Here is a 25,907-nt window from a genome sequence, read left to right as displayed (position 1 = left end):
CATATTACCTGTAATTCCACTATTCTAAAATAATTTTTACCATTTGTTCATTTTCCCTAAGTTTTTTTTGTTGTTGTTGTTTTGTTTTTTTGTTTTTTAGCTACACATCCACTTTCACTTGATTATATTCCTAGAGCACATTCATTTGGTATTTTTTTCTCCATTACATTTTTAAAGTATTACTAGTTTTTACCAGTTTTTTTTTTCCAGTAGTTTTTAGGGCTGAGTACTTTAATATTATAAATAAAAATATAGTAGTGAACAAATTCTTTTTATAGTGTAGGTAGAACAGTAGTACAAATCTTCTGTTCACTTATTTCTTTATAAGAAATTTCCAGCTGTGAAATTTTTAAGATAAAAGATTTTTATGAATCTTGACAAATTGCCACATTTACTTTTTAAAAACATCTGTGGACATTTTAAATAACTGAGTATAAAATAAAACATTTTCACCAGTCTTATCAATGTGGGATGATTTTAATTTTATTCACTACCCTTAGAAATCAGCACTTATGCTTTAGAATTATCTTAAATTCTACAGCTTCAATGTGAACTCCTAAATGATTACTCTTACTGGAAAGGGCGCAACCTGCTGTGATAATAGGGGGTTGAAGTTTTAATTTTTTTTTTTTTGTATCTGCATACAAAGCTGCAGTGATTTATAGAAACTTTCCAATTTAATTTTATGCAATCATTCATCCAACTAAGTAATGATGTTTTGGCTGGACCAGAAATTATATGTATGTTTGTCTTTACCCCTCTATCTAGAAACTGATGCATGAGTTTTAACAAAATTCGTGTTAATGGTTGATATTCATTTGATAACAATGCTTTCATTTCTAAAATCCTAGAATATAATTAAAAGCCTTTTAGTTTTTTTTTTAATGTGTATTATTTGTAAAAGGGCACATTTTATTTCAAAGCTAAATGTTTTCAAATTGTTACTTATTTGATAAGGCTATTCAAATATGCCCTTCTTATACCACCTCTAGTTTATTCATCCTACTACTGAAGTTTATCCTTAGCTTTCCTACAATTTCTTCTTTTAGAACCATGCCTCTTCATCATCTAAATTGGTTCTCTGGCACATCCTTAAAGCTTTATGGATTGTTCAGCTAATCTAGATTTCTCATCATTATTCATCCTAATCTACATTTTTTTTCATCCCTAAAAATGCTTTTGCTTATGATCTTTACATAGACTGAATATCTTAGTTATGATTCACTAATTGTTTAGTACCTTTACGTGGCTGCTTATAATATATGTTAGTATCTAGTATGATTTAGATTATATCTTTCTAGAGGATAGGGATCAAATCCATGTAAGAACTTGTCTGGATTAGCAGACATTTAGTTTTGTCCAAAACATCCCTGGAGACATTAGGTCATTGCTAAAAAGTCCTTGCTAGCCCAGCTGGTGTGGCTCAGTGATTGAGCATCAACCTATGAACCAGGAGGTCAAGGTTCAATTCTCGGTCAGGGCATGCCCAGGTTATCAGATCATGCCCCGGTTGTGGGACCAATCCCCAGTAGGGGGCATGCAGGAGGCAGGCCATCAGTGATTCTCTCTTATTATTGATGTTTTTCTTTCTTTCTCTCTCTCTCTCTCTCTCTCTCTCTCTCTCTCTCTCTCTCTCTCCCTCCCTCCCTCCCTCCCTCCTTCCCTCCCTCCCTCCCTCCCTCCCTCTCTCCTTCCTCTCTGAAATCAATAAAAAATATATTTTTTAAAAGTCCTTGAAATTTGGTCATATCTGCTCCCATGTAAAATGTTCATTGAGACATTTGGTCCATGATTTGTTAAGAAGGGTTGTTGTTTCTTTAATTAAATCTTTATTGTTGAAAGTATTACATATGTCCCTTTTTTTTTGTTTAATGTATTACGTAAGTCTCCTTTTTCCCCCATTGACCTCTCCCCGACCACCCCCAACCCCCAGCACATGGCCTCCACCTCCCCACCCCCACCCTTGTCTGTGTCTATTGGTTATGCTCATATGCGTGCATACAAGTCCTTTGGTTGATCTCTTAACCCCTCACCCCCACCTTCCCTCATAGGTTGGACAATTTATTCGATGCTTCTATGACTCTGGTTCTATTTTTGTTCATCAGTTTATGTTGCTCATTATATTCCACCAGTGAGTGAGATCATGTAATATTTATCTTTCTCTGATTGGCTTACTTTGCTTAGCATAATGCTCTCCAGTTCCATACATGCTCTTGCAAATGGTAAGCATTCCTTCTTTTTCACAGCAGCATAGTATTCCACTGTGTAGATGTACCACAGTTTTCTAATCCATTCATCTGCTGATGGGTACTTAGGCTGTTTCCAAATCTTAGCTATGGTAAATTGTGCTGCTATGATATGTCCCCCCCCACCCCCCACTTGATCCCTTCAGGCCCACCCCCTTCCCCGCCCCAGGCCTTTACCACCCTATTGTCTATGTCCATGGGTTTTGCATATATGCATACAAGTTCTTTGGCTGATTCCACCCCCCCCCCCCCGCACCCCTACCCCCGCTTCGCTCTGGGATTCCACAGTCTGTTCCATGCTTCTGTGTCTCTAGATCTATTTTGGTCATAAGTTTATTTTTTTTTATTAGAGTCCACATATGAGTGAGATCATGTGATACTTGTCTTTCTCTGACTGGCTTATTTCACTTAGCATAAAGAAGGGTTATTATTGGTAATATAGCCACAACACAATTGTTGGACCAATAAAACATGATAATATTTTTTATATATTAGTTCTGTAAGCCAAAAGTGTAAGTAAACATTGCAGACTATTTGAACCCAGAAGGATTTTGGATTTTCTAAGTGGATGTTTTTGACAGGATCACATATCAAGGACCTTTTTTTTTTTGGTGTGGATCAGATGTCTCCATGGATGTTTTTGACAGGACCAAATATCCTGCAAGGCCTTGTCTGTAGTAAATGAGCTTGAAACTGTGCATGTTCTCTCATAGGTAAACTTTGAAATTATACTTGTAACACACAAACCTCATTTGCAGTCTATTTAATCACAAATTAATCCCACATGGCATTGACAATACTGAGATTTTAGATTTCTTTTGAAACAATGTCTGATTGTTACATATTTAAATTCTCTTATTTTTATTGATACTTGAAAGAACCCACAGTAATGGACTAATATGAATTACTGTTTTGTTTTTATAAATCTCATGTATCCTAAACAGCCTGAATATTAACACTATAATGCATCAATATCCAAAAGCATATTTTTTTGTGGAATTGTTATGGTTAGGATAGGCCCACCAAACTCTTTTATCTTACCAGTGAGCAGTAGATTTAGTGGTACTTAAAATATATATCGACCATCACTTTTAGGGATATCTAGCTAAGACAGGGAGTGCAGAGGTAAAATATACATTCTGTGTCCTGAAGGAGCTCTCATACAAAGGGGGTGTAGATATACAATGACAACTAGTTACGGTAAATGCTGGAAAGAGGTATACAGAAGGTGCTTAGGAACATAGGAAAGGCACCAAACTACTTCAGGGTAGATGGGTCAGAAAAGGTTTTTCTGAAGAGGTAATAGATGGACTGAGTTTTAAAGGAGAAATAGGAATTACCCAAACAGAATGAGGGGAAGTTTATTTCAGACAATGAATAACTTGTACAAATGCTATTGTAATAAAAGCTGCAGGTTATTAAGGTCAGTACTAAAGTAATTGTGGAGATGAAATTGAGGAGACAGGTTTTTGAGACCCTAATAGAGTAAATAGGATGTGTTTATAAGATTTGGGGTCGTGTCACATATTACTGTGTATTACTGTACTCACTATGTTACCGGCACAATGGCCTTTTAGTTCCTCCGTACACCAAGCTCATTTCTAACTTGGGATCTTCGTAGTGGTTATTCCTGCTGCCTAGAATATACATCCTTTTCCCCCAACCCCAAGATCTTTGAGTGGCTGGCTCCTCTTTATTCTGGTCCCAGCTCATCTGTCATTACTACAGGGGCCTTTCTTGACCACTCTTATCTTATAGTAACCTCTCTAGCCTCTCCTTCACATTCATCTTATGACTCTATCTTATTTTATTCATAACACTTATCATAATACATTCATTGTTTGTTTAGACTAGACATGAGAGTGTTGTTCTCAGGGAATAGAGGTGCTCAAGAAAAATATTTGAGTGAATGAATGGGTAGTGTTATGGAACTGAGTTGAGCGAATGGATTATACAAATGGCTTTTTGGCAAATTGGTTATACAAATGGCTTTTTGGGTAAAAGTGCCTCCTTTAAGTAAAAAATGCTTCTTAAAGAAACACAACTTCAGCTAAAGCTATTGTCAAAGTCAGCTTGGGGAAGTTAATCAGAAGAAGGAATATATATGATATGTTTAGCCTCTTAAAAAATGCAATCAAAATTATAAAATGTCCAAACTAAACAACTTTCTAACCTGGATGTCTTAAAAAATGAAGGACTTTTACTTAAATTATATTTAAAATAGTGGAATAAAATTATATTACCTCTAGACTTTATTTTAACATCAAAAAGGCTAACCTTTCACTTAAAAAAAGAAAATAGATTCTTCACTTCCATAATTCACATATCACCCTAGAAATAATCTAGATCCCTGAACATTTAATGTAATTACAAATGCCAACAAAGACTTTGAATTATATAATTCCACTATTTAGTGTTAAAATATTTAACTTTATTTTACTTATGACTAATCCTATATAATAAAGAGGTAATATGCAAATTGACTGTCACATCCTCACACAACATGGCCACCCCCATGTGGTCACAAGATGACCACCACAAGATGGCCGGCAGGGGAGGGCAGTTAGGGGTGACTGGACCAGCAGGGGAGGGCAGTTGGGGGCTACCAGACCTGCAGGGGAGGGCAGTTGGGGGTGACTGGGCCAGCAGGGGAGGGCAGTTGGGGGCGATCAGGCCGGCAGGGGAGCAGTTAGGCGTCAATCAGGCTGGCAGGGCAGTGGTTAGGGGGTGATCAGGCTGGCAGGCAGAAGCAATTAGGGGCAGGCAGGCAGGCAGGCAGGTGAGTGGTTGGGAGCCAGAAGTCCCGGATTGTGAGAGGGATGTCTGACTGCCGGTTTAGGCCCAATCCCCCTAAACCGGCAGTTGGACATCCCCCGAGGGGTCCCAGATTGGAAAGGGTGCAGGCTGGGCTGAGGGCCACCCCCCCTCCCATGCACGAATTTCATGCACTGAGCCTCTCTAGTTTCTTATAAAATGTTTAGTTTATGAATATTTACTCTTCAGGTTTTGGGGCATTAAAATGAAAAAAATAAATAAAACCTCTGGCATTCATAGGATAGGTGATTTCTGTCTTGCAAACCTTAGATGATTTTTTAAAAACAGCACATAAAACAAGAAAAAGAAAAATATGTACATATATGCATTTATTGCTGGATTGGGGAAACTTATTATTATGAAAAAGAATGTTCCCCTAGAAATAAAAGAAAAAGAATGTTCCCTTGGTATACCTTTCAAGCTACTTCTCATCCCTGTTTTTTTTATTTTATATTTTTTCTCCTAAATTTAGTAAAGGAGTTCAGCCAGTTTACAAAGCTGTTGAACACTTAGTTGCCTTTTGAGAGTAAACTTAATCTAACTGCTATGGTGTTATTTGTTACCTTGTTAATAGTTTAACTGCCTAGTAACTGGTCATCTACTCGGCAATCCCTACCCAATATCCCCAAGGAAAATGTATTCTTTTACGTTTAACTCAGCATCTCCCTATTCATGATTCTTATATTCATAACTAGGGGCCCGGTGCACGAAATTCGTGCACTGGGTGGGTGGGGGGGGGAGTGTCCCTCAGCCCAGCCTGCCCCCTCTCACATACTGGGAGCCCTCAGGCATTGACCCCCATCACCCTCCGATCGCCTGATCGGCCCCTTGCCCAGGCCTGACGCCTCCGCCAGAGGTGTCAGGCTTGGACAGGGGACCCCCATCTCCCCCCGATCACTGGCTCTGGCCCCCGCCCAGACCTGAGGCCTCTGGCCCAGGAATCATGCCTGGGCAGGGGACCCCCATCTCCCTCTGATCACTTGCTCCACCCCCCGCCCAAGCCTGACGCCTCTGACCCAGGCTTCAGGCCTGGGCAAGGGGACCATCATATCCCCCCAATCCCCGGCTCCACCCCCCGCCCAGGCCTGATGCCTCAGCCAGAGGAGTTGACCCTCATCACCCTCCGATCACCAATCACCGGATCGGCCCCTTGACCAGGCCTGAGGCCTCTGGCAGAGGTGTCAGGCCTGGGCAGGGGACCCCCAGCTCCCCGCGGTTGCAGGCTCCGCCCCTGCCCAGGCCTAACGCCTCTGGCCTAGACGTCCGGCCCAGGCAGCAGGGACCTGCAGTGGCAGCGGGGGGCGCTGCGATCGTGGGCTTCGCTTTAGGCCCAGGCAAGGGACCCCTAGCTCCTGGGACTGCCAGCTTCGACTGTGCCCAGCTCCCATCGCTGGCTCCACCCCTACTTCCTGCTATCACTGGCCAGGGCGGCAAAGGCGCCTGATTCTCCGATCATGGCTGGGGGGCTGCCCCCAGCTCTTAGCTCCCCCCTGGGTTTCCGATCACTGTCAGTGGCAGGGGGCTTCTTCCTGCTTTCCCTTTCGCCTCCCTGCATTGTGCCTACATATGCAAATTAGCCGCCATCTTGTTGGCAGTTAACTGCCAATCTTAGTTGGCAGTTAACTGCCAATCTTAGTTGGCAGTTAATTTGCATATAGCCCTGATTAGCCAATGAAAAAGGTATCGCCGTACGCCAATTACCATTTTTCTCTTTTATTAGTGTAGATACTTAGTTTTTTAAGTTATCTATATGTAAAAACACACTTATCAGATTATTCTTGAAATATTATGTATGCAATAACTTGCCCAGGTTTTCCACTGTATAAAAGTTTAAATTGTTGGACTCTTCACCCTTCTTCATAGTATTTTATATTCACTTGTATGCTGCATTTCAAAATACAGAAGAGAGAAGATATATTCTATATATGATAAAAAGTGGAAGAAAATTAAATATTCTTTCCTGACCACAGTTGTCATGACCACATATGCTAAGATATTGAAATGATAGATAAAGGGGTGTAGTTCTGTTCAGTACAAAATTTTAAGCTCTGGTTACTGTCATTTAGCTGAAAAAAATAAGATCACCCAAATTAGGTTAATGGTGAAAAATCTAAATGATAGTAAGCTACACAGTGGTATGGGTAACATATATGTCTATTAATTCATTCATTTACCTGTGAGGCACTATTTTGGATACAGCAAGGAACAAAACAGGCAAAACATCTTGCCCTCATGGAGCTTACATTTTTCATGAAGTAAACAGTTAGCAAAGTAAATAATTTAGTCTTACCAATGAGTACTGTGAAAAAAATAATAAAGCAAGGAAGGATAGTAGGGACAGGGGGGTACAGGTTTAAATTAAAAAAATATGTAGAAACGCATATGCATGATACATTTATATAATTTAAATGGGTAAAATGCTTAATTATAAAAAAACAATTGAGTTATTTGACCTAATATTTATATTTACTTATAAATTACGCACCTGTACTACTGCTATTCTTAAGTAAATGTTAGTGGATTTTATTTATTGTTTTAGATAAAAATAAATATAATTTAGAAATTTTATTTTTTCCCCTCCACATATCACAAGAAGAGAACCTTTGATAGTGAGTTATAATGATTATTGGATGATGACAATAACATTAGGTAAATTCTTACTAAGGGCATAGTGCAGGGGTGGGCAAACTTTTTGACTCGAGGGCCACAATGGGTTCTTAAACTGGACCGGAGGGCCGGAACAAAAGCACGGATGGAGTGTTTGTGTGAACTAATATAAATTCAAAGTAAACATCATTACATTAAAGGGTACGGTCTTTTTTTTTTTTTAATTTTATTCATTTCAAACAGGCCGGATCTGGCCCGCGGGCCGTAGTTTGCCCATGGCTGGCGTAGTGTGTGCCAGGCATTGATCCCAATGCTTTACATATACTAATTAATTCAGTAATTGTCTGAGGATACTTATCATTCTGACTCTATTTTATAAATGCAGAAGCTAGGCACAGAGAAGTTAAGTATCCTGTCCAAGATCCTACAGAAAGTAAACCAGAGTTGAGATAAAAAATGCAGGCACATTAGTTCCAGAATCAGCTCTTATAACTATTGCATATTATTACATACTGCACTAGATGTGAAGAGGAAGCAGATAGACATACTGGCCATAGAGTAAGCATTAAGAAACTACCTAGAAATTATAAATTAAGAGATTTAAGATAATCATATACAGAACATTTTTAATCATCTATATAATCCTATATTATAAAAGGCTAATGTGCAAATTGTCCCCTTGGAAGTTCGACTGACTGGGAGTTTGACCACTTGCTATGACGTGTGCTGACCACCAGGGGGTGGTGTGGAACAAAGTAAGGCCCCGGTCGGCAGCCAGCAGCTGGGGAAGGAAGGACCCAGCCAGCAGCAGGAAGGCCCTGATCGGTCCTGAACGCCAGCCAGGCCTGGGGACCTTCCTCATGCATGAATATCATGCACTGGCCCTCTAGTGTACTATAAGTAACTTCCCCACCACCACCAACAAAAAAAAACACATTCAGCAGAGCAAGTGCTAATTTCCTTACAATGCAAAGACCTCTACAAACCAATTAGAAAAGGATTACTAATCCCCTTCCCAAGACATGAGCCAAAAACATGAATAGGCAAGTCAAAGATAAAGAAATGCACACAGATGAAAATAGGAAAAGACAGTTTTTTCCTGTTTTGCATATTTAGATGTGCAGTTTCTTAAAGTGGGTGTAAAAAAATCATTAAATTTAATGATTAGTAGGGAGACGGAGTCTTAGGGCTGATTAGAAGTGGCGAGCTGGCAGTTGAATGATGTGCATTGGAGCTGTGGTTTGAAAGCAAACCAGCTCCAATTGTACAAGGTTCCAGGAGAGAATTAAACCCTGCAGAAATGATTTGAGTGACTGTTTTCTCAGCTTCCTCAAGGGTGATTTGTAGCTACTACACTCTTGATGCATCAATGGTAAGTTAATTAATTATGTATCATGGATGCCTTAGGGCATTAACATTCTCTCTTGAAAGGCCTGGCTCTTAGGATTGGAAATAATGGAAGTCCATTCAAGAGACTTAGCAGAAACCCAGAGAAAAAATTTTGACAACTATACTATAAAAAGTTAATGGAAAATATTTTATGGACCAAAAGGAGGTTTGAGAGTCAAATGTGATCAGTTTTCATTCTTACTATAGGTTACTTTTCAGGAATCCACCTGGGTCTTACTTAGTACAATTAAAAATCCACATGCAAATATTCAATTAACTGATGCATAAAAATGTTGGAATTTAAGATTTGATTATTTCACTAAGTAAACATTTATGATATAGCAACATAATTAGACTCTACGATGCTATTTATAATCCTAACTATGTATTTTATTTCCAGGGAGCCTTTTATTATTTTATCAGGAGGTTTGTCATATGATACTGTAGGAAGAAGACCTTGCTTAACAGTTATGCATGGGAAAAGTACTGCAGTGCTAGAAATGGACTATTCAATTGTTGATTTCCTAACACTGTGTGAAACACCATATGCAAATGGTAAGTTTTACAACTTTAAAGCTCATTCTCTACATTCAGAACAAAGACCTATGTATTATCTTATTAGTTTCTTTATTGTGTTCATTCTTCTGGGAAAAGATGCTGCCTTCATAACTTTGAAAATTTTATTTCAGAAGTTAATTCTGTTTAATAAGCTTTATCTGTTTAGTATTACATATTAATAGTGTCTTTATAGGATAAACAAAACTATACACATTAAGAAACATTATGGAACAACAAATTGATCTCTCTCTTTCTCCAAAATAAATAAATAAATAATTTTTTAAAAAGAAACATTTTAATAATCTGTAAAATACTATTGTACAAGCTTCTCCAGAAAAACACAAACCATTAGAAGCAGATATGAATACAAATAGAGAGAATTTAAGGAATTGGTTCATTCATTTGTGTAATCTGATAATGTAAAATTTATAGAGCCTGCAGCCTGAAAATTCGGACAAAGTTGATGTTACAATCTTGAGTCCGAATTCTTAAGGAAGAATTACTGTCCTGAGGCAGAATTGCTTTTTTACCCAGAAAACCTGTCTTTGTTCTTCAGGCCTTTAACTGATAGGATATGGCCCACCCACATTATGTAAGATAATCTGCTTTGCTCAGAGTCTACTGATTTAATTTTAATCACTTCTAAAAAAATACCTTCATAGCAACATCAGACTGATGTTTGACCAAACAATTGAGCACCACATGAAGACATATCTATCTATCTATATAAAAGCCTAAGCGACTGTCCAACCAGTAGCTATGACGCATAATGACCACCAGGGGGCATACGCTCAACACAGAGGCATGGAAAGGTGGAACAGACTGATGATACTCAGAGGGAAGGGAGGTGGGAGGAGAGCAGGAAGAGATTAACCAAAGATCTTATATGCATATTAGAGGCTCAGTGCACAGATTTGTGCACCGGCGGGGTCCCTCGGCCTGGCCTGCAGGGATCAGGCCAAAACTGGCAGTCTTACATCCCCCGAGGGGTCTCAGATTGTGAGAGGGCACAGGCCAGGCTGAGGGACCCCACCAGTGCACGAATCCGTGCACTGGGCCTCTAGTCTATAATAATAATCTATAATAATAAAAGCATAATATGCTAATTAGACCAGACAGCAGAATGACCTTCTGGATGAAGCCGGGGCTGTGAGGGCCAAGGCAAGCCACCGCAGCTTCGAGGGCTAAGGCAAGCTGCCCTGGCTGCGAGGGCCGAGCCCCTTGCATGAATTTTGTGCATCAGGTCTCTAGTATATATGTAAAAGCCTAAGTGGTCATTACGACCAAATGACCGTACTATGACATGCACTGACCACCTGGGGGCACACGCTCAATGCAGGAGCTGCCTCCCGGTGGTCAGTGCGCTACCACGGCCAGCCAATCTCCCCTGGTCCCTTGTGCCAGCTGGCAAACCTCCCACAGTCCCTCCCCCTGTCCGGCAGGCCCCGTCTGGCAGCTGGCAGGCCCCGGCTGGCCTGGCCCCGATCAGGACTGGGCAAGACAGCCCTAATCACTGGCCAGGCCTAGGGACCCCACCCATGCACGAATTTCGTGCATCAGGCCTCTAGTTGACAAATAAAATTAACCATCACAACTTGTATAAATTTCAATAGGAATTTAAATCTAGATCTTTTTTACTATATGTGAAGCTAATTGAGATGTAAAGATGTAATGCATTTTGCAGTCAGCAGGCACAATAAAATATTTAAGTTAAGGATTATAATACTAGAGGCCCGGTGCACAAAAATTTGTGCACTCGGCCGGGGGGGGGGGGTCCTTCAGCCCGGCCTGTGCCCTCTCGCAGTCTGGGACCCCTTGGGGGATGACCACCTGCTGGCTTAGGCCTGCTCCCTGGGGGGATTGGGCCTAAGCTAGCAGTCAGACATCCCTCTGGCAGCCCAGGAGCCCTCGGGGGATGTCCACTTGCCAGCACGGTGCAGGCCTAAGCTGCAGTCGGACATCATTAGCGCTGCTGAGGAGGCAGGAGAGGCTCCTGCCACCACTTCTGTGCTGGCAGCCGTCAGCCTGGCTTGTGGCTGAGCAGAGCTCCCCCTGTGGGAGCGCACTGACCACCAGGGGGCAGCTCTTGCATTGAGCATCTGCCCCCTGGTGGTCAGTGAGTGTCATAGTGACCAGTCATTCCCAGTCTTTCTGCTGTTAGGATCAATTTGCGTATTACCCTTTTATTATATAGGATTATAATAGCACTCTCTTGAGTTCCTAAGATATCCAGTAATGAGAGTTCTTATGGGTATTCAGATTTAAATCTTGAGTTTCTTGGCCATTGTCCTGCCTTGTAATTTGCAATACCATAGAAGTTACTGTGAGCTTCTTGTCTTACCATTACAAACTGAAATATTTTTGTATTGGTTATAATACAGATTTATTTCATTTAGAAAAAACTAGCCTTAAACTATATTAAGTACAAGATGAGAATGTTAAATACTTGACAAAATGGAACAAAATAAAATCCAAGCAAAAATATTCATTATGTAATTTGTCGTTGTCTTGCATGTTTACTCTTCATGCATTATTTTCCTATTCCAGATTTTCAGGAACCATATGCTGTTGTTGTTCTTCTGGAAAAGGATTTAGTACTTATAGACCTTGCACAAAATGGGTAAGAAATTAAATTTTACGAGCAATTATATTTGTATGTGGTGAAAAAGATTCCTTTTAGCATGCATTTCTTTGAAATCACATTTATATCCATAAGCTTGACTTCTTAGCACTCCAGATGCACATTTCTAATTGCATACAAAATTTCTTTAGTATATTGATTATATAGAGTTTTTTTAAGTCAAAATTTGTTGTATTTCTGAAATTTCATATGATGCAATCTAATACTTGTGCCCTGGGGCAACATAAAATCACCACGTCCAAAATTGATCCCATCACACACTTTACTTCCAGATAAGCTCTTGTCGTTTCTCCAGCCATATTCACTCTCTGTTGCAGTGTGTCATGAATTCCATAGTCAGATTAATTTTACATGCAGCACCAATTTTTTTACTCTTTAAACCATTGTGTCCTTTTAAATTTAAAAACACCTTCTCGGCCTGCTACTATACACAGTTGGAATTCAGGTACCGTTCCAACCTGATTTTTTACTGTCTTCTTGCAGGTGCCTTATTCCTAGAACTCTGAACTGGGTGTTAAACAAATACCACACGCCCCTGTCCTTCTTAGATAGTTTCCAGCTGTTGAAACACTCGGCTTGTTTCAACATCAAAAATCCATGTAACTTTCAAAGTCAGGCTTACTTTCCTCTTAAATTATTTCCTGTTCTCTTTTTACCAGACATTTCATGTCTGATCTGTGAATTCTCATCATAGCTCCTTTGCAACTTTTTGTGGTTATTTACCTTATTCTGCTTTTTCCAACCTAGATAATGCTATGTTTAGTTATAAGTTCTTTGACTAGAAGAACATTGTACTACTTATGTCTCTTGAGAAATAATCATTAAATATGGTTTTAATTAAGTTTACCATTCATTATGTCCGATTTCACAACTGGGGACAGTTTTGTCCCCCAGGAAATACTTGGCAGTCTACATAGACACTTTTATTAAGGGTAGGGGATCCTACTGCCATCTAGTGGTAGAGGATAGGAATGCTGTTAAACATCCACAGTGCACAAGACAGTCTTCCACAATAAAGAATTATCTGATCCAAAATGTGACTAGTATTGATATTGGGAAACCCTGAAGTATAAAAGTGAAGTGTATTATTTCTCTTATTTTAAGGCACCTCTAAATTCATATCAACTTAATTACGTGGCTACCTGTAATAATCAATTGTGTGTGTGTGTTTTTTTTCTTTTCTGAAAGTAATACTAATATTGTGGAATAAAGGACTTTTAAAACATTATTTCTAAATGACAGCCCTAGCCCTGACTGGTTTGGCTCAGTGGATAGAGTGTCGGCCTGCGTTCTGAAGGGTCCCAGGTTCTATTCCGGTCAAGGGCATGTACCTTGGTTGCAGGCACATCCCCAGTAGGAGGTGTGCAGGAGGCAGTTGATCGATGTTTTTCTCTCATCGATGTTTCTTAACTCTCTATCACTCTACCTTCCTCTATGTAAATGACAGCCCTAGAATAACTTTTTCTTAATATGTTTTTATTTTTTTTAGTTAGGTAAGTTTTAAAACACATACTCTATACTGATATATATTTGTTAAAGAATACATTGTGCAAGTAACCTGTGAGTAGGCATTTTATTGAGCAAATGTATTAGTTAAATGTGTAGTGATAAGAGAATTATTAAGGATTATATAGTGTGTTTATAAAGATAAAAGTTGCCTGTCAATTTTTGAATGCATCTTTTGGTTTGTTTGAGTTTTGTCTTCTGTTTTTTTAATGTATGGTTGAGGAAGGAGTGATGACAGTTAGTTTCATTTTGAAGTCCAGAAAGGAATTTTCTGAAATTTTTTTCCTTTAACATTTTAATTTTTGTCAGTAGTAGACTGATCAATACATTGATTTTTGCAGTTGCTCAAAGATAATGGTAATAGCCACTCTGAACTTTTTAGACTTTTAAAAGCTGGTTTCTGGTTTTCCAGGTATTTAAGTTATCATTCTCATTTCTAGGGACTTTAAAATCAGTAACGAAATTTTTTTTTTATTTTAGATAGGATTTTACTTTAATTTTATGACTTTTATAGCATTTTTTGCTCTATTTAACATAATTTTTGTATCTAGAAAAAATTAAATATATAAATTATTTAGATTACCACTAAAACTAGAGAACATTTCTAAATTAAATATTGCACTGGAAATTACATTGATGGAGAAAAAAGGAGAATTGAAAATTTGTATTTGCTCTACTGATGTAAGAATGAAGCATGACTTCATTGGGAACCTATGGCTTAATAGTTAAGAGCACTTTAAATTCTGCCACTTCTTGCTAGTTGGCTTGCCGTTGGCACATTACTCTTCCTAAGTCTTTGTTCTTCAGTCAAATCAGTTTGGTGCAAGAATAAATAAGATAAATGTATATAAATCACTTAGTCCAGTGTGTGTATATGTGGTATGTAGTACCAACTGTAGCTTTTCTGTTTACCATTCTCTTTGAGCAACTGTCATTATAAAAGATTTTTTTACATATATGCATATAGTAAATCTGTTAAATCTACTAAATGTGGTTAATTTCTAAATTCTATAGACTAACCATCCTATCCTAATAGATAAAATATAAATTCAGATAACATGTTAATGCGGACCTTCATAGGATGTTAACTTTAATCAAACTAAAATTATTTTCCATTCCAAAGCTATTAATATTTGTTTTTCATTGTCATATTAATCATAAGTAATAATTTATTAAATTAATAAATATTTTTCTTTTCCTGTTCTTAAAGATATCCTATATTTGAAAATCCCTACCCTTTGAGTATACATGAATCCCCTGTTACATGTTGTGAATATTTTGCTGATTGTCCTGTGGACCTTATTCCTGCACTTTATTCTGTTGGAGCTAGACAGAAACGTCAAGGTTACAGCAAAAAGGTACTGAACATGAATTTTAGTGTTTAATGTTACATTAAAGCATCAGTATTTTATACTTATCACCTTGAAGTGTTTGGTAACGCTGAATCCTTTCCTAGAGAAAATATAAAGAAAATCCTTCTTGGAAACAAAGTATGTTTACTATTGTCATAGATATATATGAAGATGTATGGTATGCTTGGAAATTGCTTTATATAATAATCTTTTTTTTTCAGGAGTGGCCCATCAATGGAGGTAATTGGGGTTTGGGTGCTCAGAGTTACCCAGAAATAATTATTACAGGGTAAGTAAAAGTCTGTTTCACCAAATAAAACACTAACAGCTAAATATAATTAAGACTAAATGAGCATGACTAAAAGTGCTTTCCTTTATACTGTAACATAGTAAGAAATAAGTTATTGTCTGTAACCTGACAATTTACCCTGAATTTTATCTTTTTTCTCATATTGGTAACTACCTTTAAAATAACAATGTATTTCAAAGAAAGTAAAGCTTTAATTTTTTTCCCCATCACATTCTTAACTCATTTGCTTTTCATAGGCATGCTGATGGGTCCATTAAGTTCTGGGATGCTTCTGCAAGTAAGTATTTTGAATATTATTGATAAATATTATTTTAATATTATATGTTATACAGTCTTTGCTTGTATACAGTCTGTATTGTAGTAATTACATAACCAATGTTTAATTTGAAATTTGAAGACTATAAATTTAATGCCCATTAAGTACTTGAATTTAGGATTTTTAATAGACTGAAGATATTCTAGAGGATGTTAATTAGCACTTCTTAACAGAAGTACTCACATTCTTTCTTCAACATTTCTTTAAACCATCTCTTCCTAACTCAGAGATAGGAGAAGCAGGCATATGTTTTAAATCAGGAGAAATTTGTAGAATAATTTTAATGCCTGATTCTGAACTTATGCCACAAAATTTGCATTGTCTTTTTGAGATATTTATGGTGGTTATAGTGGCAAAAAAGGAAACGATGCTTTGAATGGCTGATGTTTATAAAATATACATAGCAAGCACTCATAATCCAATTAACTCCAGATATATTATGCTTCATTTTATAGTAACATTAGATTATATTTATCTTTTGTAGAGAAAATATCATAAAATCATTTTAGGAAGCAAAATGTTCTTTATTGTTTTTATTCATGTTTTACAAAATCCTTTTGTTACTCATTTTTTTTCAGGTTATCTAAATTCATCGTGATGTTGATTTTTTATTCAATGAATACAATGAGTACACTTTTTTTGTATGTCAATGAGTACAGTGAATGCATTATCTAAACGTGTAACAGAGAAATATAGACCTGAAATAAAAATATGATTCAAATAAATATATACTATTTCCTTACATAGTATAACTGAGTAAATATTACCTTATATTTGTTCTTTTTGTATTAAATTATCTAACATCTATTATCTTTTATCTAGTAACTCTACAAGTATTATATAAACTAAAGACAGCTAAAGTATTTGAAAAGTCAAGAAATAAAGATGACAAGCCAAGCACAGACATTGTAGATGAAGATCCGTATGCCATTCAAATCATCTCCTGGTGTCCCGAAAGTAGAATGCTATGCATAGCCGGAGTTTCAGCTCATGTCATTATTTATAGATTCAGCAAACAAGAAGTTATTATAGAAGTCATTCCGGTAATGCTCTCAGAGTTATTTTCATTGTCAGATGTCTGACGTTTTAAAATTTTTGAATTATTTAGAAGATTATTTACAGTCAGCTTTGTCTAGAATTTTTAAAAACACCTCACTGTTTATATTGCCATCTTCCTTTTCTTTTGAAAAGTAGTATATTTGTATGCATATCTTCTTACTGAACATTTAAATCCTTAAATACATTATATGTTTCACTTGAAGAAAGCTAATCTTTGTATGAGTATACTCTAATTTGGTATTAACATATTGCCATAAATTCTAAAATCATAATGCATGTGTATGTGTGTATGTGTATACTTGCATACATACATAACATTTTTAAGAAGCTGAATTAGAAACAACACTTTTTTTGGCTAAATCCTTCTTTTTAGAAATCTTGCTAATTTTTACTTTTAAAAATGTTCTTTCCACTAACGTGTATCTGTGTGTATAAACTGTAATAAAATGAACCATATTTATTGGGAGTAAGTAAACTACCTCACTTTTACAACAGATGCTTGAAGTTAGATTGTTATATGAGATAAATGATGTGGAATCCCCGGAGGGTGAACAGGCACCACCTCTGTCAACACCAGTGGGGGCTGTCAGTCCTCAGCCCATCCCACCTCAGTCTCATCCTTCCACCAGTAGCAGTTCCTCTGATGGCCTTCGAGACAATGTCCCTTGTTTAAAGTAAGTTCTAAAAAAAATTCAGATGTTTTGGAAATTATCTTTTAATTTAGATAAGTTGTATGCATTAGCAAAACTATGATAACATTTTCCTGTGCTGGAGTAAAATGGCATAAGAACAGGTCTATCTGTGCTTTATTTTGATTGATCCAACTTATTTTTCTGTGACTTCAAGAAGAATATGATTGTATAGCATGATTTTATCCTTAAAGTACTAAGATTTTATCTGTTTTTTTGCCATTTTCTTTTTTTTTTAATCTTCATTGTTGAAAGTATTACATATATGTCCCCTTTTTCCCCTCATTGACCTCTTCTAACCCACCCACCCCAGGCCTTCACCATACTATTGTCTGTGTCCATGGGTTATGCATATATGCATACAAGTTCTTTGATTGATCTCTTTCTACCCACCCATTCTCCTCCGCCTTCACTCTGAAATTCCACAGTCTATTCCATGCTTCTATGTCTCTGGATCTATTTTGTTCATCAATTTATTTTGTTTATTAGATTCCAGATATGAGTAAAATCATGTGAGACTACTCTTTCATGTGATACTTCCCCTTCTGGAACTCCTATTATGCGAATATTATTACATTTCATGTTGTCCCACAGCTCCTGTAAGCTGTCCTCCTGTTTTTTAATTGCTTTTTCTTTTGGTTTTCTGAGTGACTTTTTTTTCAACCCTGTCTTCTAATTCACTGATCCGATCTTCAGCTTCCTCTAATCTGTTGTGTTTTCTTTCCGCTGTGTTCTTTATTAGTGCTGTATCATTCTTTATTTCCGACTGTTCCTTTTTCATAGTCACTATATCTTTACTCATGCTGTTGACATCTTTGCCATCATTATTCTGAACTCGATATCTGATAAATTTCTTATCTCCATTTCATTTAGCTCTTCTTCTGGAGAATTCTCTTGTTCTTTCATTTGGGGCTTGTTTTTTTGTCTCCCCATTTTGGCTGCCTGTTTGGGCTTGTCTGGGTATTAGGTAGATCTGCTACTACTCCCAATCTCTAATCTAGAACAATGTCACACTCTGTGACCAGCCCTGAGTACCCTGTTTATAGCTATCAGTATACCACAGCTTGTGGCTCCCTTTTCTGGGACTGGGACCTTTGGAACGGACCAAGATGTGCACTAGGGTCTGCTTTCCCTAGCCTCAGGCCCCAGATTATATCAGACAAAGACTCAAAGCCTCTAGAGACCCGCCTCTACCTACAGTCCCATTGACCCTCAGTCTTGATTAGCCTCAGGCTATTGGCCACAGAGTGGGGTGAGATATCTTCCAACAGGGTGGGGCAACTGCCTCCCCCCAACCCCACCTCACTCCTGACCCTCAGCAAAAACCACGTGGATAGCAAAGGTTCACTGGAGAAATATTTCCTCCACAGTGTGAGGGAATGACTTAGCGTAGGAAATCGGGGTGGCTGTCCTCCAGTCTCCACCCCAGGGCCCCCAATGCTGACTGCTGCTTACACAGCTCCAGTTCACCCTGCCCTCCCTTTTTTGGAGCCCAATGTGAGTGGCTGCACACGAAATTTTGTGCATTGGCCTTTTAAGAGGGTGTCTGCATTTCTAGCCATCTCTACCTGGCAGACAGCAACTCTGTTGCTTTTCACAGCCAGATGTTATGTGGGCACCTTTCTCATTTCTAGTGTTCTGGGATGGGAAGCCCAGCTTGGGGATTAGACCCCAGAGTTCTCAGTGGGAACTTCCCACAGCCGAGATATCTCCCCAAAACTTCAGCCGCTGTCTGTGGCAGCCTGGCCAGCCCTTTCGCTCCTCCATCCCTCCTACCAGTCTCTTTGCAGTCTCTAGTTTCCACCCTTGGTTATCAGGGTTCTCTCAGCTCTTCTTCAGTTGATTTTTCAGGGTGGTTTTTCTGTATTTTAATTGTATTTCCAGTTTGGTCCTGGGAGAGTATCAGTATATCTTTCACTTAGACTGCCACCATTTTGGAATCTTAAGATTTTATCTTTAAATAATGCACTAGTATGGTTCTTTCCTCTCTGTCTGTAGCTTTATCTTCTAAACCATTGTTGTTTTTTAGTCTGGATTTATATGTGGATGAAACCTATGTTTAGACAGCTTTCTGCCATTCTGTTTATTTAGTCTTTTGAAATACAGTTGTTTTGTAATAATTTTCTTGTCTTTTTCTGAATCTTTTTCAGCACCACAATATTATTTAAATGCCTTTATTGTAGCATTTCAGATTTGAATACATTGTTTTAAGTCAATTTTTAAGTCAGAAATATAACCAAATTGATGTTACAATAACTAATATGAGGATTTTTTTTTAATACAAAGTATCTTTGTACCTAATTGTGTTTTTTAGAAGAAAACTTTTAAAAACAGCTATTTTGCTTATAATGTTTTATGTTATTACTTAAGTATTTTAATTTTGCTTTTGCAGGGCATTTGTCCAGAGATCATTGTTTTGCAACTGCAAAGCGTCCAAACATTATTTTAACATTTAAATTAAGGAACTTTTTATAAAAGTTCAACCTCTTGTCTTAAAAAGTAAACAAATTGATTTACATGTATCAAAGCATTAAAGTGATAACTTGCATGTAATCATTGTAGACATAAAACATAACAGCTACCCTCTCCCCATTTTGTATTTTTTAAATCTTACATATTCTTTAATTTCTTGATTTGGTTTCTAATTTTTTACCAGTTGTAGATTGTGCAGCAGGTTTGGCTGTCTTATTTTTGTTTAAAAATTTTTTGTTTCTTCATACTGGGTAAAATAAGAATTTCATGAGTTTTGTGTCTTCATCACGTAAGTCTTCAATGTGCCCGTTTATGTACTTCTAAAATTATCCCTAATGGCTATTACTGCTCTTGAGAATTTATTGTGATGCACACATTAAATAAGCCAGAGGGAAGGTGGTCACTTTCTTGAACCTCACCTAATTCGTCCAAGGAGAAAATCGTACACTCAGACTCTTCAGCTTATACTCATGTCAACTGAAGCTGTTGTTGCTGGAGATGAAATGCTGCTCAGTCTTTATTTCTGTGTGTCATGAGATGGACAGCTGCAGAATAGTGGGTGTTTCCCTGGAAAAAAATCAGAACTTCTGCCTCTGCCAGTGCACAGTCCTGAGTGTATTGCCTTGCAGACTTTGCATAGGTAATGACTAACTCAATTATTAGGAGTACCCTTAGTGATTCACCTTTACCCTGAAATTGGGAGAACATACTGACCCTTTTCTTGTCCAGAGTGAGTCTAGCAAATATCACAGTAAAAGTTCCAGAGTCATGGTCTTCTTTACTAGAAGTACCAACTAAATGATTCAAAAAGGTTCTTACCTCGGAGTTTGGTGTCAGGAGGTTCAATATTGAGTAGCCTGCTCTTCTTTTATACACTGTTATTCCAAGATAGAATCCTCAAAATTATTGAAGCAACCATGCTTTGCATATGTTTTAAAAGAGCAGATATTGGAGAAAGAATTTGGGTAATCAAAAATGTTCTCACTTAGCCCTGGCTGGTATGGCTCAGTTGGTTGGGCATCATCCTGTGCACCGAGAGGTTGCCTGTTCAATTCCTGGTCAGGGGCACGTGCCCTGGTTGCAGGGCTCAATCCCCAGTATGGGGTGTGCAGGGGGCAGCCGATTAGTATTTCTCTCTCAACCATGTTTCTAGCTCTCTCTCTCCCTCTCTCTTCCTCCCTCTCTAAAATCAATAAAAAACATATTCAAATAATCAAAGTATATATTTTTTGGTAGAAAAAGTCACATACAAAAATAAATTGCTCATGTTTTTCCCCCCCCCTCATTCTTTAATTTATGTTTTGGGCCAGTTTTCATTTAGTTAAACCATATTTTAAGTTTTAAGTCTGGTTTTGTAATTTGCATTTTTCTTTTTAATGCCTGGGCTGCTGCTTCTCCTCATTCATCTCCCCAGCCCTTCCTGTCCTCCTTTCATCCCTCTTTCCCCTTCCGCCCACTTCTCCCTTTCCTCACCGCCTCCCTTGCAACCTCCCCAACTTTATATTTGTAACTTACATATGATTTCTTATTTTCTTTACTTATGTATTTGTTTGATCTCTAACTAGATTAAATGCTTCTAGAGGATAGAATTCTGATTTTTAATTTTAAAAATATTCTAGTACAAGTTATTTTCTGTAGGTATTTTTGCATGACTAATTACATAGGCTAATAAGATATAAAATGTAACATGTTTTTCCTTATTCCAGAGTTAAAAATTCACCACTTAAGCAGTCTCCAGGTTATCAGGCAGAACTAGTTATTCAGTTGGTGTGGGTGGGTGGAGAGCCACCACAACAAATAACCAGCCTGGCGGTCAACTCTTCCTATGGATTGTAAGTACAATTTATGTGCTTCTCAGTCTCTCCATAGTATTTCATATATTTTAATAGACATGATGACCTTCATTATTGTATCACTTAAGAAGTTATTGTATAACTACTTTTAGACCAAATTCAGTATTTGGAACATAATTCTGTTCTGAATTAGTTATTCCTGGTATGGTTATATTGCTTCCTGATATCAAATTAAATGACTCATGGACCTGTGAATTATTTGAGATAAAGGTTTAAAGTCACTATATCCTCACCTGGATATACTCTCAGAAATTTCTTATGATTAATCGGTATAGTAGAGGTCTAACAGCATCGACCCAGAAGACTGTGTATTATAAGCTGAACCTATAAATAGTCAACCACAGCTATATAATTTGTTCTTTCTATTTCCAAAGTTAACTTGCATAGATTATAAAAGCATAGTAGTAATATTTTAACAAAGTATTCATTTATAGTATAAGTATACTAATTAATTCATGCCTTCAAGTATATAATGTTAATTGTACATACTTTATAATGTTTGTTTTATTTTTTTTATTTTTTTAAATATATTTTATTGATTTTTTACAGAGAGGAAGGGAGAGAGAGAGTTAGAAATATCGATGAGAGAGAAACATCGATTAGCTGCCTCCTGCACATCTCCCACTGGGAATGTGCCTGCAACCCAGGTAAATGCCCTTGACTGGAATTGAACCCGGGACCCTTGAGTCTGCAGGCCGACGCTCTATCCACTGAACCAAACCGGTTTCGGCTATAATGTTTGTTTTAAAAGCAACATTGTGATATGAGAAACCACATGCTAACTGTTCAGTCCCGGGGCTATTTATCAAGTGTCGGTCACTGTCTTCTTCCTTGATGCTAGCCCTACGGACTTATTCCTCCTCCCTCTTCCTCCTTGTAGCTGTTACACCTACTCTGTCTCTTGCAGTTGTGCACCCAACTAAGACTGGCTATAGTCTGAAATAGTTTTCTTTCATGTCTTTTATTTGCTGTTCCACAATGTAAGAACACAAACCTCCTTTTTAATATTTTACTGCCCACAACCATAAAGGAAACAAAGAATAAGAAAAAGAAACAATAGGAAGTTTCAAAAGAAGTTGCAATCAGTTGATCATAGGCCTCATTTGACTCACAGTTGTATTTTAGCCTTTTTTTGTGTGTATTTTTAAAATTTGAACTTGTTGCCAAGATTATTTACTCTGAAAATCTATATTTAGAGTTTCCACTGAAAAAAATATGATTATCTGAACCATTTCTCCATTGTTGCTTGGCAGAAGTCATTTGGAACCGAGTTGAAGTTTTTCCTCTTCAGATGGGAAGTAGTAGTACACTATCCAGTTCATCACCGTCCTTAACCTGCTTGTTGTACTTACTTATATAGCCCCTCTGTACATTTCAGTTTTCAACTCCTAGCTTAAGGATCTTAAAGGAATAAAATCTATTTATTCATTGTTGATTACCAAAACTTTTTCAAAGATACAGTCCCCTGCTTTCTCATTGGAAGGGAGTGTCTTCCCCCGAGAGGCTCAAAAATAGATGTCACATTGCCTAGCATAGGGATTTATGTCTCTACTCAAGTGCCAAATTATTTTTTGTTAAAATTTTTTAATGATACTGATTTGTAGTCATTAATGTCTGCAAAAGATCTACACAGTTCCATGAGAAGCTGTATATCACCTGTATTTTTTTTTTTGTCTCTGAAAAGCTTTTGTTTAAAGAGGAATTTTCTCTAAGACCCTTCATGCTATCTTTTTAGCATTATAGACTACATATTCTTGTAATTCTTATTTGTGCTAAAGTATTTGCTCTTTTCCTGTTCCAGGGTTGTTTTTGGCAATTGTAATGGCATTGCGATTGTTGACTACCTCCAGAAGGCAGTACTCCTCAATCTGGGCACTATTGAATTATACGGCTCCAATGATCCTTATAGGAGAGAACCCCGGTCTCCTCGTAAATCTCGACAACCTTCAGGAGGTAAAAGAAAAAAATCCTAAGTTTTAAGATTTCTATAAATGCTGAGCTTCTTCAGTTAATATAAGTACTTCCGTTAAGTAAATAGCTTGTCTGATTTAGTCTGTAATATTAAACTATCAAAAACTAATGAAGGTTTGAACCTCTTTTTTTGTTTTGTATTATTAGATTTTGCTTTTGTTTTTAATATTCTAGGATTTTATTTAACATTGGGAAAGAACCCCAGTATCAAACTTCTTTAGCTAAATTGCAATGATAGGAAATTTTGTCGCATTATTATAGACCAAAAGTATACTTCAAAGTTTTCCCCCTTTTATTGTTTGTCATTGTGAGGCCAACAATTAATTTTTTCAACTATTTAAGTAAAACGAATTATTTCCCGTGTGAAAAAGTACATGCAAAAGTGAATTTCAGATCTTCAGTCTAGTGTTCTCAGATAGCCTTGATTCAGTGCAAACCCAGATCCATTAAGAATTTTCTTTATAGCATTGTTTTGTATTTGCTAGATAGTTTTAATTTTAAGTGTTGTATTATTTTTTTCTTTTAAGTTTCATAAACTTTATTTTTTTATTTTTTAATTAAATCTTTATTGTTCAGATTATTACATTTGTTCCTCTTTTTTCCCCCCATAACTCCCCTCCTCCCAGTTCCCGCCCCACCCTCCGCCCTCACTCCCCACCCACTGTCCTCATCCATAGGTGCACGATTTTTGTCCAGTATCTTCCTGCATCTCCCACACCCATTTCCCCCCCAAGAATGGTCAGTCCATTCCCTTTCTATGTCCCTGATTCTATTATAATCACCAGTTCATTCTGTTCATCAGATTATTTATTCACTTGATTCTTAGATTCACTTGTTGATAGATGCATATTTGTTGTTCATAATTTGTATCTTTACCTTTTTCTTCCTCTTCTTCTTCTTAAAGGATACCTTTCAGCATTTCATATAATCCTGGTTTGGTGGTGATGAACTCCTTTAGCTTTTCCTTATCTGTGAAGCTCCTTATCTGACCTTCAATTCTGAATGATAGCTTTGCTGGATAAAGTAATCTTGGTTGTAGGTTCTTGGTATTCATCACTTTGAATATTTCTTGCCACTCCCTTCTGGCCTGCAAAGTTTCTGTTGAGAAATCAGCTGACAGTCGTATGGGTATTCCCTTGTAGGTAACTGAGTTTCTTTCTCTTGCTGTTTTTAAGATTCTCTCTTTATCTTTTGCTCTTGGCATTTTAATGATGATGTGTCTTGGTGTGGTCCTCTTTGGATTCCTTTTGTTTGGGGTTCTCCGCGCTTCTTGGACCTGTAAGTCCATTTCTTTCACCAGGTGGGGGAAGTTTTCTGTCATTATTTCTTCAAATAGGTTTTCAATATCTTGGTCTCTCTCATCTTCTGGCACCCCTATAATTTTGATGTTGGTACACTTCAAGCTGTCCCAGATGCTCCTTACACTATCCTCGCATTTTTGGATTCTTTTTTCATTTTGCTTTTCCGGTTGGGTGTTTTTTGCTTCCTCGCATTTCAAATCATTGACTTGATTCTTGCGCTCCTCTGGTCTGCTGTCGGGAGTCTGTATAATATTCGTTATTTCAGTCCGTGTATGCTTAATTTCTAGTTGGTTCCCCAATATAACATCGAGGGTCTCATTAGTTTTCTTGTAGATCTCATTAAATTTATCGGCGGCTTCTAAACAGTTCTTGAGAGACCTTAAAAGTGTGGTTCTGAACTCTATATCTTCCATTGACAATTTTGTCCTGTTTCTTTGTCTCCGCATTTTGTTATGCTTCCTTGGTGCACCCCCTAATGGTCTTTTTGAGCAGTCTTATAGTTAAACCTTGATTGTTGTAGCTAATACCAGGGAGGGTTTGACCTCCATGCCAAGTGGCTATGAGAATCAGCTGTGTCTGCAGTGAGAGAACTTCTGTCCTCTAGGGAGGTGCTAATCTAGCCTTTGCCTGAGGCTATCCGGGAAATGCCTCTGTGCAGGGCTTGGGCGGGGCGGGTCGTACAGGATCAACAGGGTGGGCCGGAGAGAGCAGTTATGGAGGCTCTCAGTCCTGTCCCCAGGGGCTCTGCCTCTCTGAGTCCCAGCACCCGCTGCAAACCTCGGAGAGAAAGCTGCACTCGCTCTGACAGAAGCCAGACAGTCCC

At 37.7% G+C, this 25,907-nt stretch overlaps 1 protein-coding gene across 1 annotated transcript in view; it reads left to right on the top strand.

The window, feature by feature from the left end:
- The window catches only part of STXBP5 (syntaxin binding protein 5), a 153,155-nt gene that overhangs the window by 79,663 nt on the left and 47,585 nt on the right, over window positions 1-25,907 (top strand). Inside the window, exons 10-18 of the mRNA XM_081094310.1 lie at window positions 9,457-9,611; window positions 12,162-12,234; window positions 14,972-15,119; window positions 15,335-15,402; window positions 15,660-15,700; window positions 16,562-16,782; window positions 17,294-17,472; window positions 21,666-21,791; window positions 23,614-23,765. Coding sequence (XP_080950436.1) covers window positions 9,457-9,611; window positions 12,162-12,234; window positions 14,972-15,119; window positions 15,335-15,402; window positions 15,660-15,700; window positions 16,562-16,782; window positions 17,294-17,472; window positions 21,666-21,791; window positions 23,614-23,765 — 1,163 coding nt within the window. The remainder of the gene's footprint in view (window positions 1-9,456; window positions 9,612-12,161; window positions 12,235-14,971; window positions 15,120-15,334; window positions 15,403-15,659; window positions 15,701-16,561; window positions 16,783-17,293; window positions 17,473-21,665; window positions 21,792-23,613; window positions 23,766-25,907) is intronic.

Source organism: Myotis nattereri, assembly GCF_964212035.1.
Source record: "Myotis nattereri genome assembly, chromosome: 6".
In the NCBI taxonomy this organism is placed as follows: domain Eukaryota; kingdom Metazoa; phylum Chordata; class Mammalia; order Chiroptera; family Vespertilionidae; genus Myotis; species Myotis nattereri.
The sequence above is the reverse complement of the archived record's forward strand: the minus strand, read 5'-3'. Positions and strand labels throughout refer to the sequence as shown.